The sequence below is a fragment of the Phoca vitulina genome, unplaced genomic scaffold (genome assembly GCF_004348235.1).
Source record: "Phoca vitulina isolate PV1807 unplaced genomic scaffold, GSC_HSeal_1.0 scaffold2, whole genome shotgun sequence".
NCBI classification, from domain to species: Eukaryota; Metazoa; Chordata; class Mammalia; order Carnivora; family Phocidae; genus Phoca; species Phoca vitulina.
The window spans coordinates 46879754-46895449 of record NW_022589705.1 but is presented as its reverse complement, the minus strand read 5'-3'; the positions used below and the strand labels follow the sequence as shown (position 1 = coordinate 46895449).

Here is a 15696-nt window from a genome sequence, read left to right as displayed (position 1 = left end):
AGTAAGAACTAAGACCTCAGAGCTGGCATCTATAGCATGAGCCACAGTGCCCAGGTGAGCCCGCAGTATACCTGCCTAAAGCTTGTAGACTGCAGCCCGCACCCTTAGCCTCGAAGGCCCAGCCAGGCAAGCCAGTGAGTATGCATGGGCTCTGAGTCATCCCAGGAAACTGTGCCTCCATGGTTCCAGAGAAGGTAAGGAGTGGACAGTAAGAGGGGTGGGGAGAGTAGGAGGACTGCAGGCTGACTGACCAAGATGTAAGGACAGAGCCCCTGACATGAAGACAGTGAAACAAAGCTCAATGAAACTCTTTTCAGGAAAAATGGAAACCACTTTTCTGTAACCTATAAGGATATGGTTGGGGCCAAGCAATCTTGCTGGAGAGCCACCAGAAGCACCGAGCAGAACACCAAGCACACAGCCAAATGAATCACTGGAGGCTAAGGAGACATAAACCAGGTCCAGGCCTCTTCTTCCCATTTGTGGCCTCCTATTCACACCACTTACGGGTCATGTACTCTCAGCTCCAACCGCCTGTGGTGTCCTAGAAGGAGCATGGGCTTTGAAGCCCAGCCCTGTCACTAACAGTATACTGATAGGCAGTTTCAATTCTCTGAGCCCCAGTTTCTCTGTCTGTGTTATCAAGATATTAACACCTACTTCATGAGATGGTTGTAGTGATTAGATGACACCTGGTATGCAAAGTGTTTAATCTAGTACCAGGCGCAGAGAAGGCACTGAGGTGATAAGCTCTAGGGTGGAAGTTTCAGCTGGCTTGACTCTTCTTCCTGTGTGCCACATGGTAGATACGAGTCCATTTCCCTTAAAAGAAAGTACAAGAAAGTGATAGACAAATGAAAATTTCTCTAAAAAACATCATTGGTCCTCACCTCTTTTGTCCTCAGAACACCTGAATGTTTCACCCAGGTAACTCGCTGTCTTAGTAGACCAATATTACGTATTTGTATTAGATGTCCTCAGGCCTATGACGTCAGTTGCTGCTGATGTTTTTCTTCATATTTATTAGGCTAACAGTAGCCTTGGAGGTCAGTATTCTTGCACATGTCCTTAGCCATCCAGTCCATTTCCTACTTTGCTCAGATGTGTTAGAGTGCTGCGACCCCTTTCCATTTTTAGAATTTTCCATCCAGTGGTGTGCCTGGGTGGCTCACTCGGTTAAGCGTTGACTCTTGTTATCAGCTCAGGTCTTGAACTCAGGGTCGTGAGTTCAAGCCCCGCATTGGGCTCTGCACTGGGCATGGAGTCTACTTAATATTTTTTTTCATCCAGAGTATGCAGATGCATTTGTGACAGTTTGCAGCCTCAGAAGACCTAGGGAGATGGTTAAGAGGATCTGTCATAGTGCAGCTCAGTTAGGTGGTACTGCTGGAATGTTGCTTGTCCAGTGTGCTCAAGTGGTAACCACACCATCAGTGGCTGCTCTTTGAGCAAGTTTAGCACCTTTGAGGTGAAGGACTGACTGGAAGCAACAGCTTTTTCTGAGTATGGCTAATCATTCCAAGAAAAGACGCAATGAATTTTGGTTTCACCTAGTATGGTAAGCTTAATCTTATCTAGTGAGGGAGTAAACAGCCTCTTTTCTTTTTTGTGGTAAGTGGTATCCTTTTTTGTAGGGCCACTGTATATCCTGAGAATGTGGTCATAAAGTTGGCTGGTTTTTCAGAACTGGGAATGGGTAATTTAACCTTTTCTTCCCAGCCTCTCCTTGGGCTTGGGTGGTTCTGCTACCAAGAGTTCATTCAAGTTGTGTGGTTACTAAGCAGTCAGTGCTCTAGCTTAACCTCGCAGGGTTGATCCACAAACTACTTAGAAAATCAAGGTAATAAATGAAAGACAATGGATCCTTGCTTGGTTGTTTTCAATATATGCTTGACTGGTGATATTTCTGAAAGCTGTTTTTCTAAGCCATTTAATTTCCCATAGTAAGTAGGGCTTTTAAATACAGTAACAACCGTGGGACGCCTGGGTTAAGTCATGATCTCAGGGTTGTGGGATTGAGCCCCACGTCGGGCTCCATGTGGAGCCTCCTTGGGAGTCTCTCTTTCCCTCTCCTTTTGCCCCTCACCCTGTTGCAATCTCTCCCTAAAAAAAACAAAAATGGTAACAACCATAACACTCATAGAAATTTATTATATTGCAAGCTATTTTAATTTTCAGAGGCTTTGATTTCTGTCCTTTTTTGGGGGGTGTCAGCTGTTATACACTTGTATTGAAGAGAATGAGATCTGGGTTCCCCTGGGACAGATAGTCTCTGCCAAAACCAAGTCCTGGGCTGAAGTAGACACCTTGATTTCATGGTGTGGGGACCTCATGTTGGGAAAGTTGACTTGATTTTTCAGTAAAAGCTGTGCTCTTTGAAATGAGAGTCTCTGCAAACTTTTAGGAGTAAAGGTACGATTAGAATTGTTTCATTACTTAAAGGTGCCACATGCTTTATATCTCATTTGGTCATCATTACCTATGAAGGGTTAAGGTAATGATGGTGGTTTGAACACATATATTTACATTGATCCCCCTGAAATTAAGCCAAGATGCAGTAAAGAAAATTTTCTAGAGGCACAAATCCTAAAGGACAAAAGGGATGGGAGGGGAGACATATCAACAAACTTTTGGAAGCTGGAAAACAGGTAGATCAGTGATAATTGGCTTAGCCAGCAGTGAGAAACATCTTGATGCAACATGAGTGAATGCAGAATCTCCCGCCCCAGAAAGACTCAGAAATTGGTGATACCATGTCCTTCTGGGAGTGAGGGTAAGAATGGGACTAAAAATGAGAGGTTTGATTGAAAAATCTATTTGAAAAACAGATTCTCAGATCTCTTTCCCAATTCCATGTAGCTAGACATTCACTGCTCTCCTATTCTGGCATAAGACTGGAGGCTTGGCATTAAAGGGTCGCTAGGCTAGCTCCAGCCAGTCCAGCTGAGATTGGTAGTACCATGCTGGAAAACAAAGGGGATTAAAGGAACATTTGCATACAGCTCCCTTCAGCCCTGTACCCTCCTCCACTCAAGTTAGAATATCCTTTTCTGGGAAATCTGGTAAGTCCGAGAGGAAATACCTAAAATTATTTACAACATAGGTTCCCAAGGAAACCTCGCCAGATCACCTTGGAGTGAAACCCAGAGTCAGCAAACACCCCTCAGCTGACACACATGCAGAGCTCCAATCTGTAATTAGTGCCTCACTCCTACACATGAGTAGAAATATAACGATCTGGGGAAAATGTCTACTATGAAAGATAGAAACCAGAACAAACGTATGGAACAAAGCATATAAGCAAAGTGGAAGAAATAGAGGGTATTCAGGGAGAAGAAATGTTAAAAAACAAAAACTATCCTTGATACCCTCAGAGAATTACAAGAAACTAGTGCATACAGAATAAAAATAGGTTGCAGTGTGGAAAGGAAATACTCAGAGAAAACATTGCCCCCAAAGATAAACAAATGAAAAACTTAATGTGAGGGTGGATGTATACACTGAGGAGGCTTTTCCTTGATCATAGAACAGAAAGACCAAGAGCTTAAAAATATAGAAGATAAGGTATAAAATTAGAGGAAAATTCAAACTTTAAAAACTAGGGATTTTTAGAAAGGAAAAAATAGGAGAATCAACGGAGAAATAATTCAAGACTATTTCCCAAACTGAAGGATATAAGTTCCCAGAATGTATGAACTCTGAGAAACCAGAAGAGAATAGACCCTCCTTAAGCATATCTTTGTGAAAATTCAGAAAAGTGGGGACAAAGAAAAGATTCTACAACCTTCTGAAAATTAAAAACAGTGGTTCAAGAATCAAAATGGCTTTAGGCATCTTTTTTTTTTTTTAAGATTTTATTTATTTGTCAGAGAGAAAGAGAGCACAAGCTGGGGGAGCGGCAGGCAGAGCAGACAGAGGGAGAAGCAGGCTCCCCGCTGAGCAAGGAGCCCTTCCCAATGTGGGACTGAATCCCAGGATCCAGGACCTGAGCCGAAAGCAGACGCTCAACGGACTGAGCCACCCAGGCGTCCCTGGCTTCAGGCTTCTTAACAGCACCCTAGAATGTAGAAGACAACAGAGCATTCCCTCCAAAATCCTGGATTTTGAAAATTCTTTTCAACTTAGAATTCAATACTCAGCCAAAGTATCAGTCGAGTGTGAGGGTAGAATAAAGACATTTTTAATCGTGCTCAAAATATTTCCTCCCTGTACCCTTTCCCAGGAATTACTGGAGGATGTACCCCACCATCACAAAAAATTAAATCAGGGGAGATGAAAGAATTGGATTTAAGAAACAGGAGGTCAAACCCGGAAAATGAAGGAATTTCCATTATACTAAGGACTGGCAATATCAGAATAGCAGCTGTGTACCAGGCACAGAGGCAAACCTGTCTTGTTGGATAGTTCCCAAGGACCCTAGAAAGAGGTCTTCAGGCAAACGAAACAGCATTTGAATATGTTGAACAGTGGTTCAGATAATTGGCTTGAGAGTTTGGAATTATATTAAGAATAAGAAAACTAATGGAAGAACCGGACAATTTTTTACTGGCTCCAAGGTAAACAAAAAGTTGTACAGAAAATGAGAAGTTAATGTAGTAGTCTAAGTGGATCAAGTGGATCATAAGTAGTTATGTATACAGATATATACAGTGTATATATACACCTAACCATGCTCAAAATATTTCCTTCCCAGCACCCTTTGCCAGGGAACTATATATAGTATATAGAGTGTGTGTGTGCGTGTGTATATATATATGTGTGTGTGTGTGTATAGTTCATATATATTCAATATAAGATATACATATTTCATATATATGTGAAAGAGCCTGTTCTTTCAGGAAAAGAAAGTTTATTATTCCATTAAACAAAACTATATGAGCTACATATTAATATACCCATTTTATAAATGAAGAAACTGAACTTCTGAGAAGTTAACCTGTCCACTATCACACAGTGGATAATTATTGTGCCCAGGTCTGTGGTGTTTGCTAAGGACAAAAAAAAAAAAAAAAGTCATTTATTCCATCAATTACAGGCTTTTTTTTTTGGTACAGACAATATCTAGGGCTTCAGTGGTATATTTGTTTTATCTCACCCAAAGGAAACATCTCTCACATGTGGGTCTCAGTATTAGAGTAGAATGAGATCAACGAGTAACAGAGAATTTTCTCTTACCTCCACTAAATCTGAGAAACTTCTAGCTTTGGGTTTACCTTTGACTATAAAATGGCTTAATTTACAAATACACACCTTTGATAGAAGGGACCTTGGCTGCCTTGTACACCTTTATACGTCTATAGCTAGCACTATGCCCAGCCCATAGAAGGTACTCAGTGTCCACATACATAAAGAATCAGTTTACAAATGTTTATGAAGTGTTCCAAGTGATGCTGCAGAAATTAGGTTAGCTGGTACAGCCCAGAAGAACGTGCCTAGGGCTAGTGGGTGGAAGTGTCTTGGCAGCAAATACCAGGTCTATGGAGAGAAAGAGGCCTGTAATCTTTAGAGGTTTCTAATATTTGAATGGACTTCACCAGTGGTAATGGACCTAGCACTGAATGTTTACCTGTCAGGGAGAATGGGGGAATGTGGTGGTAAAAGGCTCAGACTCAAGTCCGCTACTCCTACTCTGCCACTTCACAGTTTTGTAATTTGGGACAAGATAGTTAACCTCTAAGTCTTAGTTTCCTCTTCGATAAATTGAGGATGATAACAATAAATACTTGATAGAGCTACTGTGATGTCTAATTGAGAAAAACCTAATATAACGCATAGGACTTGGCATGTAGTGTTTGATCCATATTCACTATTGTTATTAGAAGATGTTCGTGCCTTGGAAACAAATTTGAACTTGGTGGAATCTAGACATAGGGAAAGTATTGTTATCTTATTGCCAAATAATAACAATGTGATCGAGATATCAACTGTGTGCTGTTTACAATATGAGGCTTTGCACTTTGTTTTTAAAGTTGTTCCGGAACAGCCTCAGAACTTATCTTGTATACAGAAGGGAGAACGTGGGACTGTGACCTGCACCTGGGACAGAGGACGTGACACCCATCTATATACTGCATATACTTTACAGTGAGTGAGAGACTGTATTTTTGCAACTGTTTTGTAGATGTTATCTTAGACTACATTTAGAAATATCTAATACTTTTATTTTTGCCAGAGAGAAGAAGCAATAGACACCTCTAGGTAATTAGGTACTTAAAAAAAAAAAATGTCTAGGGTTCATCAATTAAAACTGGTTCATCTAAAGTGTGAGAACTAAGGTCTTGAATCTGAGATCTAACTTGGAGTTCTCAGAGCATCCGGGGTCCATGTTACGGATGTTTCTCCCTGCTCTAATAGGGTTAAACTGGCTGCATTATATCCCTTCCCTGTTTTGCCGTTGTAGACTCTTGGGGTCATAATATATAAATAGACTCATCCTTGTGGTAGCTTTCCATTAGCTTTGGAGGAGTTTCTTTTTAAAGCACCTTTGCCTGACCTGGAAGTCCACACAAAGGAGAGTCTGGGAGAGTCTGTTCCCTGGAGTTGATCCCATAATCCCATCCAAAGATCCAGCTGGTTTGCCCTATGCCTAAGTGAGCAGGAAATGGGGGAAAGGAAGTGGAGCCCAGGGTTCCAGTCTGTACCAGAAGCTGGCACTTCTGTGCAGAAAATGCCTACGTGGCCATGGATCCTTTGTATAACAATTATATCTGCCCTGAGGAGCCAGGATGCCAGTCAGGGTTTTGGGAATTTAGGTGGTGTAGGTATGGTTACTTATCTACATGAACATCAAAAAGTTTCAGTCCTACCAAAAAAGGGGAGAGGAGAGGAAAATATGGTCCTATTTATGACCATAGAATACAAATATTCCCATAATGTATCCCCTAGTAATAAGACTGACCTTAACAAAATGTCTAGAATTTTAAATACTTGAATATTCTATTCCTTTGTACTAGAAGGAGCCAGTAGCTCATAAAGTATCTTGCTAAACACGATTGTCTTTTATTTATAGGTTAAATGGACCAAAAAATTTAACTTGGCAGAAGCAATGTAATGGTCATTATTGTGACCATTTGGACCTTGGAGTCAACCTAACCCCTGAATTGCCTGAATCCAGCTACACAGCCAAGGTTACTGCTATCAATAGCCTTGGAACTGCTTCTTCATTTCCATCCACATTTACATTCTTGGACATAGGTACATTTTATTTCACTTTTTGTAGGTATCATTCATTGGTATATGAACATTATTTAAAAAATCACTCGGATGTTCTATATGTGATTGTTTCAAAAGGGACAGTGTCACAAAGGATAGATATTACTTTGATGCAAGTAAAAGGGTGCATGATACTAGAACTTTATAGAGATGGTCGTACAAAATGGAATATTCAACATTATTCTCTCTGTTGGAGAAAAAAGAGACCAGTCGTATGGAGGCACTAGCTGCCAGTGATGCCATTCGACCGAGGAAAGGGTCCTGCAAGGTTATTCATGAAGCTCAGAGTAGGCACTTCTCGGCAGAGGTGTCTTTTTACCGCATGGTTACTCCATTGTTCTGAGATAGGCTACCTGTGGGCCTGCTGGGCCAGAGCAGAGGTGCCTAATATCAATAAAATGTATCAAGTTACAAATGCATCTTACTCTGAGAATACCTACTTCCATTCCTCTCATCACCTTAGGAGCTGGAGTGAGCCAATCCCAGCACGTTTCTGCGCAAATATAATTAGCCCAGTTGAATCAGAGGCCAATCTCAAGCATCCTCAAGTTCTGACCATCCCAAATAGGACTGGGCTTCTGGCCTCCCTTAAGTTCTGGCCTTACACTGGGCGTGTCTCTTCTCTCTTCCCACAGCACCTCTTTGCACGCATACTGCTATGAGTCTTGACATAGGCATTTACTATACATTTTCCTATCATACTTCTCCCCATCTTACCTTTCATTTCTTCCCATTGACTATTCCTCTGTAAGGCCCCTTCTTTCCCCTCTTACTCTATTCCTATGTTCTCTGTTCCTCTGTCCCTTCCATATGACCTTTTCCTACCAACGTTTCTTCCCTTTCTGAGAGGTGATCACCACTAGCCACCTCTGCCTTCTCAGCCATTGGAACGCTCAGGTTTGGCACATTGGTTTTCTTGGTACGTTGGATTAAATGCAGTCGACACTATCACTAATGTTGGAGGTAGTTTATTTGGTAAAAATAAGGGTACATTAAGGAGAATTATTTTAATGATTTCGTAGTGAATGAAACTTTTTCTTCTCTGAAAAGCCAGGGGTTTCTCTCTTATATATTTCACCAGCTTTGGTGGTCATGTATCTTAGAAATGAGTTTTGTTCAGTTCTTTCTAGCTCATGTCAAAATAAAGGTTATTTCCAATTGTAGAGCCTGAATCACACTTTTTTGTTTGTCCTGATTACCAGTGAGGCCTCTTCCTCCATGGGACATCAGAATCAAATGTGTAAACGCTTCTGTGAGCAGATGTATCCTTCAGTGGAACGATGAGGGGCTGGTGCTGCTTAATCGACTCAGATATCGGCCCAACAGCAGTGGGGCCTGGAAAATGGTAATGGTTTTAGAGTAAAGGGGAAAATCAGGGAAGGGCTCTTAATATCACTGCACAGATCTCTGTCTTTTCATGCCAACAAAATAAATATTGGGTTTAAGAATATTTAGCCCTAAAGTACACACTTGAGATAGATCAGATAGTCATACACACCTCTATTTGTTAAGAAATAAGATTTTATTTATTTATCTGAGAGAGAGAGAGAGCGCGAACAGGCAGGCCGGGGTGGGGGGATGGGGGTAGAGGCAGAGGCAGAGGGAGAAGCAGGCTCCCCGCGGAGCAAGGAGCCTGAGGCGGGGCTCCATCCCAGGACCCTGGGGTAATGACCTGAGCCGAAGGCAGACGCCCAAATGACTGAGTCACCCAGGCGTCCTTGATTCTGAAATTTATTTAGCCACAGGCTTCTGTAAACCAATATTAATTTTCTGTGATTTATTTCTCGTAAAGGACTCATTTCACCTTGTTATGCTACAACTCCCTCTGTATTACTTTTTAGTAATTTTTTTTAACATATTAGAAAAAGGAATATTAGGAAATGTCCATAGAGACTTATATGGAACTGAATATTCCAAAGATAAAGACCCATACTTTGATCTAATATTAGACATTAATTTTTTTACAATTAAATTTTAAGATTATAATTCCTCCTGGTATTTTTGTAAAATATAATGACTTATAAAAATAACAGAAGGTAAGTTCCACATATAGCTGAAACTCAGGAGAAACATAGTAATTAATTTTTTAATATAATTAAAGTTTTCTTTTTGAAGCCAGTTCTATGTCTGTGTTAAAATCTGGGTGGTTCAGTCGGTTAAGCATCTGCCTTCAGCTCAGGTCATGATCTCAGGGTCCTGGGATCTAGAGCTCTGATCTCTGCTCCGCAGGGAGTTGCCTGTCCCTCTCCCTCTGCTTCTATCCCTGCTCATCTTGCTCTCTCTTGCTCTCTCCTGCTCTCTCAAATAAATAAAATCTTTTTAAAAGAAACATTTATCACATTGTAATTGCGACCAAATAAAAAATAATCTCTAGAAAATTCTCCAAGACTTTTCTGAGAATTGGTATTTTTCAGCTTGTTTCAGGATCCCCCTTGGGGCCTTATAGATGGGTTCTTAGACCCCAGAGTTTGTTTTTATTGAGAAGCTAATTCAGATTAACATCATTTGTATTCAATAACCCTGTCATTGTCTTCTCAATGAATGACAGATCTAAAAAAATAGAAAAGGTTATCTACTCAAGTTTCTTACCTATGTGTGTCAAAATTCTTTCATTTAATTTTAATAGACCCCTTTAAAAAAATCTTGTCTGATTCAAGGTCAGTGCTACAAATACCAAAGGAAGACATGATTTGCTGGATCTGAAACCATTCACAGAGTATGAATTTCAGATTTCCGCTAAGCTACATCTATATAAAGGTAGTTGGAGTGATTGGAGTGAATCGTTGAGAACACAAACCCCAGAAGAAGGTATGTGTTTTAAAGAGGGGAGTGGAAGGAGAGGGAGGAGAGACAGGAGGGGGAGAGGAAGATATAAGGATTTCCTTGGAATAGGATCTCTAAGTACTGGTACTAAATCAACAAGTTAATTTAATGCATTAATTAACAAGTAAATGAGTACATTAATTAACAACTTAATTTTGACATTAGCTTAAGTACTGTAACTATCCAGGGCTATATGTTTATATTGCTAGGAAATTTTTAACATTCGGTAAGTCCTACTCTTTCTTGCCACATGTTGTCATGTTGGTTACAAGCTGATGCTTCAGTAATGTTTGGTTATCACTCTATTTCTATTTCACTTCTTATCTCAGGAACTCTCTCATTCCACAAAACCATAACCAGTAATTTCATTCCTTTATAAAATTTAAAACTTGATACATTTTACCTTTTGGATTCTATGAAAATTAAAAGCTTGAAAGAAGGTAGACTCTGGAGACATAACATTTTTTTTTCATCATTAGTTTTTGATGTAGTGATCCATGATTTGTTGTTTGCGTATAACACCCAGTGCTCCATTCAATTTATCCCCGCAGGACATAAATGGAGCCCCGTAGGGCTCCATCATCAGGCTAACCCATCCCCCCACCCCCCTCCCCTCTAAAACCCTCAGTTTGTTTCAGAGTTCATAGTTTCTCATGGTTTGTGGAGACATAACATTTTAAATAAAGTTTAACATCCAGCAATCCTCTCTCCTCCAAATATTATGGCACTGCCCTTCATCATGCCCTTGATACTCACTGCTCAAATGAGGGCCACCAGACTGCCCATAGCTATGGAAAAGGTATCAAATATAATTCTCAGTCTGATGGGATTTTCTTTTTGGCAATTATAGGGAAGACAGCTTACGAAGGTGTAATCAAACATTTTATTGGAGCAAAATTACCTGTATGAGCTTTATGTCAATATTAGCAAATCTTTGGATACACAGAAGTAGCCATCTGAACATTAGGTTTTTTTCTGTTTTTTTTTTTATTATGTTCAGTTAGCCACTGTATAGTACATCATCGGTTTTTGATGTAATGTTCAGCGATTCATCAGTTATGCATAACACCCAGTGCTCATCACAACACGTGCCCTCCTTAATACCCATCACCCTGTTACCTTACCCCCCAACCCCCTGCCCACTGAAATCCTCAGTTTGTTTTCCGGGGTCCATAGTCTCTCATGGTTCATCTCCCTCTCAGATTTCTCCCCCCACAGATTTCCCTCCCTTCCCCTATGGTCCTCTGTGCTATTGTTTATGTTCCACATATGAGTGAAACCATATGATAATTGTCTTTCTCTGCTTGACTTACTTCACTTAGCATAATCCCCTCCAGTTCCATCCATGTCGATGCAAATGGTGGGTGTTCATCCTTTCTGATGGCTGAGTAATATTCCATTGTATAAATGTACCACATCTTCTTTATCTATTCATCTGTTGAAGGGCATCTCGGCTCCTTCCACAGTTTGGCTATTGTGGACATTGCTGCTGTGAACATTGGGGTGCATGTGCCCCTTCTTTTCACTACATCTGTATCTTTGGGGTAAATACCTAGCAGTGCAATTGCTGGGTCGTAGGGTAGCTCTATTCTTCTTTTTTTTTTTTTTAAGATTTTATTTATTTATTTGACAGAGAGAGAGACAGAGAGAGAGCACAAGTAGGCAGAGTGACAGGCAGATGGAGAGGGAGAAACAGGCTCTCCGCTGAGCAGGGAGCCCGATGTGGGGCTCGATCCCAAGACCCCAGGATCATGACCTGAGCCAAAAGCAGCCGCTTAATGGATTGAGCCACCCAGGCGCCCCAGGTAGCTCTATTCTTAACATCTTGAGGAACCTCTATATTTTTTTTCCAGAGTGGTTGTACCAGCTTGCATTCCCATCAACAGTGTAAGAGGGCTCCCCTTTCTCCACATCCTCGCCAACACTTGTTGTTTCCTGTTTTGTTAATTTTTTCCATTCTAATTGGTGTAAGGTGGTATCTCGTTGTGGTTTTGATTTGTATTTCCCTGATGGCTAGTGATGTTGAGCATTTTTTCATGTGTCTGTTGGCCATTTGTATGTCTTCTTTGGATAAGTGTCTGTTCATGTCTTCTGCCCATTTTTTGACTGGGTTATTTGTTTTTTGAGTGTTGAGTTTGAGAAGTTCCTTATATAAGTTTTTAAAGGCACTCATTTAGTGACATACTATATGACTTCTCTCAATCTATAAATCCGGTTCAGAAGAAAAATTATTGTCATGTAATTCATTACTTTATTATGTGGAGATTTTGAAGTATTAATTTGAGAAAGTCTAAGTGCTTATTTGTAAAATTTATGGATATGTGTGCCTGTAAGTTAGTCTCATGATACAAGTTACATTCATTTTCTGTGAGCTGCTAATGGCCTTTGAGAGTTGATGACACTTATCAGTGATAGCCCAGTGACTTTCAAGGACCCAAAGGGTCTACTGATAAGATAAAATACCTAATATATAAATTGTAGAATAATTGTGTATTCTTCCTTTCTTCTTATATTAATTGCATTTTGTATTTTTAAAAAATATTTTAACATAAATCCGCCCAACAAATTATAATTTATTCCCTCTCATTTTATGATACAAATCTCTTAATGTTGAGACACTTGCTCTCCATTTAAATGTTTGTCATTTTTATAATCCAGAGCTTACTCTTTTTATTCTTTTATTACACATAGTCAAAGTAATATATTTTTTTAAATACCTCATGGATTAGACTTTGTTTATATGCCCTACGGGGATTAAATTTTTGAAAATGGGCCATATTTTATGTCCAAGGCCAAGGTAGTAAAAAGGCTGAGAAGCTTTTAAGTTCTATCACATTAGGCTTAACTATAAACCAGGGGAACTCTGGGCTTGTGAATTCTTGTCATTCTTACTGACATTTAATAATTACCTGTTTGGAGATGTGTGAAAAGGGTTTTTTTGTTTTTTTGTTTGTTTGTTTGTTTTAAGTGTCTATCTATTGAATTAAAAACACTTCAAGGTAGGACAGTGAATTTCCCATATCCCCTAAAATAAACCACTAACATAACAATGAGTACAGCTGCTTGTTATGGTTCTGAACTCGTGGACAGTTATGAATTGAACCAAGGAACTGGCTCGTTCAGAGTAATCACAGGCATTTGTGAAGAAACCCATCCTCTGAGATACCACGTTTACCAAGCTCTGCTGGCTTTCTTTCAGTGTCTGCATTTCCCTTGTCTGTGTTTGATCTTTCTGTGGGTTGATGCAAGATCTCTTCCCTCTTACTCTGAACGGCATGGTTTTCACCCCTTACCACTGTTTCTGTCATCAGTTTCTTTATGAAACACCAACTGATATCACCTAAAAGGTGTGAATTTTTTTTAGCACTTCTTCCTTTTCAACCTTTGACTGTGTACTCAAATGTAACTTGGCATTTAAAAAAATTACTAGTAAGCTTTTTAAAATTTTTTCTTTCTTTTTTTCTTTTTTTATAGTTTTTAAAACTGTGAATGACCTTACAAGAGAGCTCTTTGCAGCCTTTGCTGCTCAAAACTGAGAGCAATGTTATCTTCTGATGGATTGGGCACAGTTATTTAGATCATGTAAGCAGAGAATGAGGGCTTTATTTACTCCATTATGGCCCTTTCCTATGTCATTAAATTCAACTCCTGACACGGTCCTCCATGAAAAACACTTTTTAAGTGGCCACTAAGTAAGGAGTAGGAGGAAAGAACTTGCTTTCCTCTGTTGAGGAAGACAGTCCCTCAGTCGGTATCTGTCAAAAGCAGGCCTGATACTGGGAACTGAGCAATCATATTTTGACTGTAGTGGAAAAACATTCTTGAGTTTGGGCTGCACGGCCTCCAGACATGCCTGAGAATACACGCAGGTGTTGGGGGAAGGTGATTCCCTCACCACTCAGAACACCCAGGAGGAGCCTCCAAGATAAAGATGAACAGGCCATTCCTTAGAGCTGTAGTATCAGTTAGGTGTTTCTGTCTGCTCATTCACCATTTTCTAAAGTCTTGTTTACATGTTTTATAATTTATAGTCTACTACGGACAATTAATAAAGGAAATGCTACATGCTCAAACTCATGCCAGAGCGGTAAGGGAGTAGCCCTCCCCCAGCATAGGTGATGGCATGGGTGATTGATGAGAGACCCCCACAGAGGAGAGAATGTAGGGTTACCAGTTGCAACCACCCCTTCTCAAGTTGAGACACCAGGCAATTCGTTCATTTATTTGTAATTCTGAAATATTGCCAAGATGGGTTAATTTAAATGAAGAGAAGAGCCCTGACCCCTGGTAAGCATTCAGTAAATTTAGCTGTTGTTTTCTTCATTTAGAAAGGAGCTTGTTCAAGGTTCCAGAACTAATAAGCAGAGAAGCCAGGTTTCAAACACTGGTCTGTTCATTGCATAACCCAAGCTCTTTGCTCTGCACCCCTCAGTTACCTAGCTCTGAGAAGGCCAATTAAATACTAGAGGTTATTTTATTATTTTGGTTAGCAAGCACTTCATAACAGTCTAGCTTAGGGGTCAGAAAACATTTTCTGTAAATGTCCAGACAGTAAATATTGTCTGCTTTGCAGACCATATCTCTGTCACAAGTACTAAAATTTGACATTACAGTGTGTAAGCAGCCATTGACAGTATATAAATATGTAGACAAAGCTATGTTCCAATATTTATGGACACTGAAATTTGAATTTTATATAATTTTCATATGTCACAAAAAATTATTCTTCTATTTGTTTGCAACCATTTAAAAATGTAAAAAAAAAAACAAAACAAAACAAGTAAAAACCATTGTTAGTCCACAGGCTGTACCAAAACAGGGAGCAGATTTGGCCCACAGGCCATAATTTGCTGACTCCTAAACTAGCTAAACTTGAATATATCATATTTGTGTCTTTCTGCCTAAGGCTTGAGAAAATGAGAATGAAAGGTTCTTAGCTTTTGAAAGAGACTTACATGCAAACATTTTCATTAGAAGGAAAATGTTATGTTTTGGATCTAATGACAGTCCCTGCCCTCTTTTCTTCTTTTGGTCCCTCTAAACCCAACACCTATCCTGGAAGAAATCAATGTCTGGGCTCAATTATTTGATAAGGTGGTGATTATCCCAAAGAAGAAATGCTTTCCCTGTAGCCTTCCAAACAGAAACCAATGAAAAATATATGCTTCTCTGGATGATCTGTGACGATGTTTGTGTATCAGGAACTATGCCAGGTGCTGGGATACAGTGATAACTAGTCAGATCCTCAGACTCAAGGGCATATAGTCTATTTTGGAATATTAGGGAAAGATTCCTGGAGGATATGACACCAAGAAGAAATGCAAGTTCCAAGGGAATCTTGTGGCCTTCCCTCACCTGAAACATATGGCTTCCAAGGTCATTGCAGTAGGAGAAGGGAGCTAGTTTCTCCTTGAAGTACTAGATTCTTTTGAATTCTGTGAAATCTCATTTTCCTGGATTTTATTCTGCTTTATTGATCAGTTCTTCTTGGTCTCTTGCTGGTCATTTTTCTCTTCTCAGTATCAATCCCTATGGCTCCCTTCTTTTCCCAGGTGACTTTATCCAGTCCCATGGCTCTAAAACTAGACAGGTGATAGAAGATTAGATAGGTAGATTGATAGATAGATAGTTAGATAGTATATAGTTTTAGTCTTGGACTGC

At 39.8% G+C, this 15696-nt stretch overlaps 1 protein-coding gene across 3 annotated transcripts in view; it reads left to right on the top strand.

The window, feature by feature from the left end:
• Nucleotides 1–15696, top strand: part of IL12RB2 (interleukin 12 receptor subunit beta 2) — an 88826-nt gene that overhangs the window by 14665 nt on the left and 58465 nt on the right. For 2 of the 3 annotated variants that reach the window (XM_032426485.1, XM_032426481.1), the window contains exons 3-6: nucleotides 5970–6084; nucleotides 7010–7194; nucleotides 8415–8557; nucleotides 9870–10020. In XM_032426485.1, coding sequence (XP_032282376.1) covers nucleotides 5970–6084; nucleotides 7010–7194; nucleotides 8415–8557; nucleotides 9870–10020 — 594 coding nt within the window. The remainder of the gene's footprint in view (nucleotides 1–5969; nucleotides 6085–7009; nucleotides 7195–8414; nucleotides 8558–9869; nucleotides 10021–15696) is intronic. The other variant, XM_032426491.1, reaches the window with a different exon arrangement.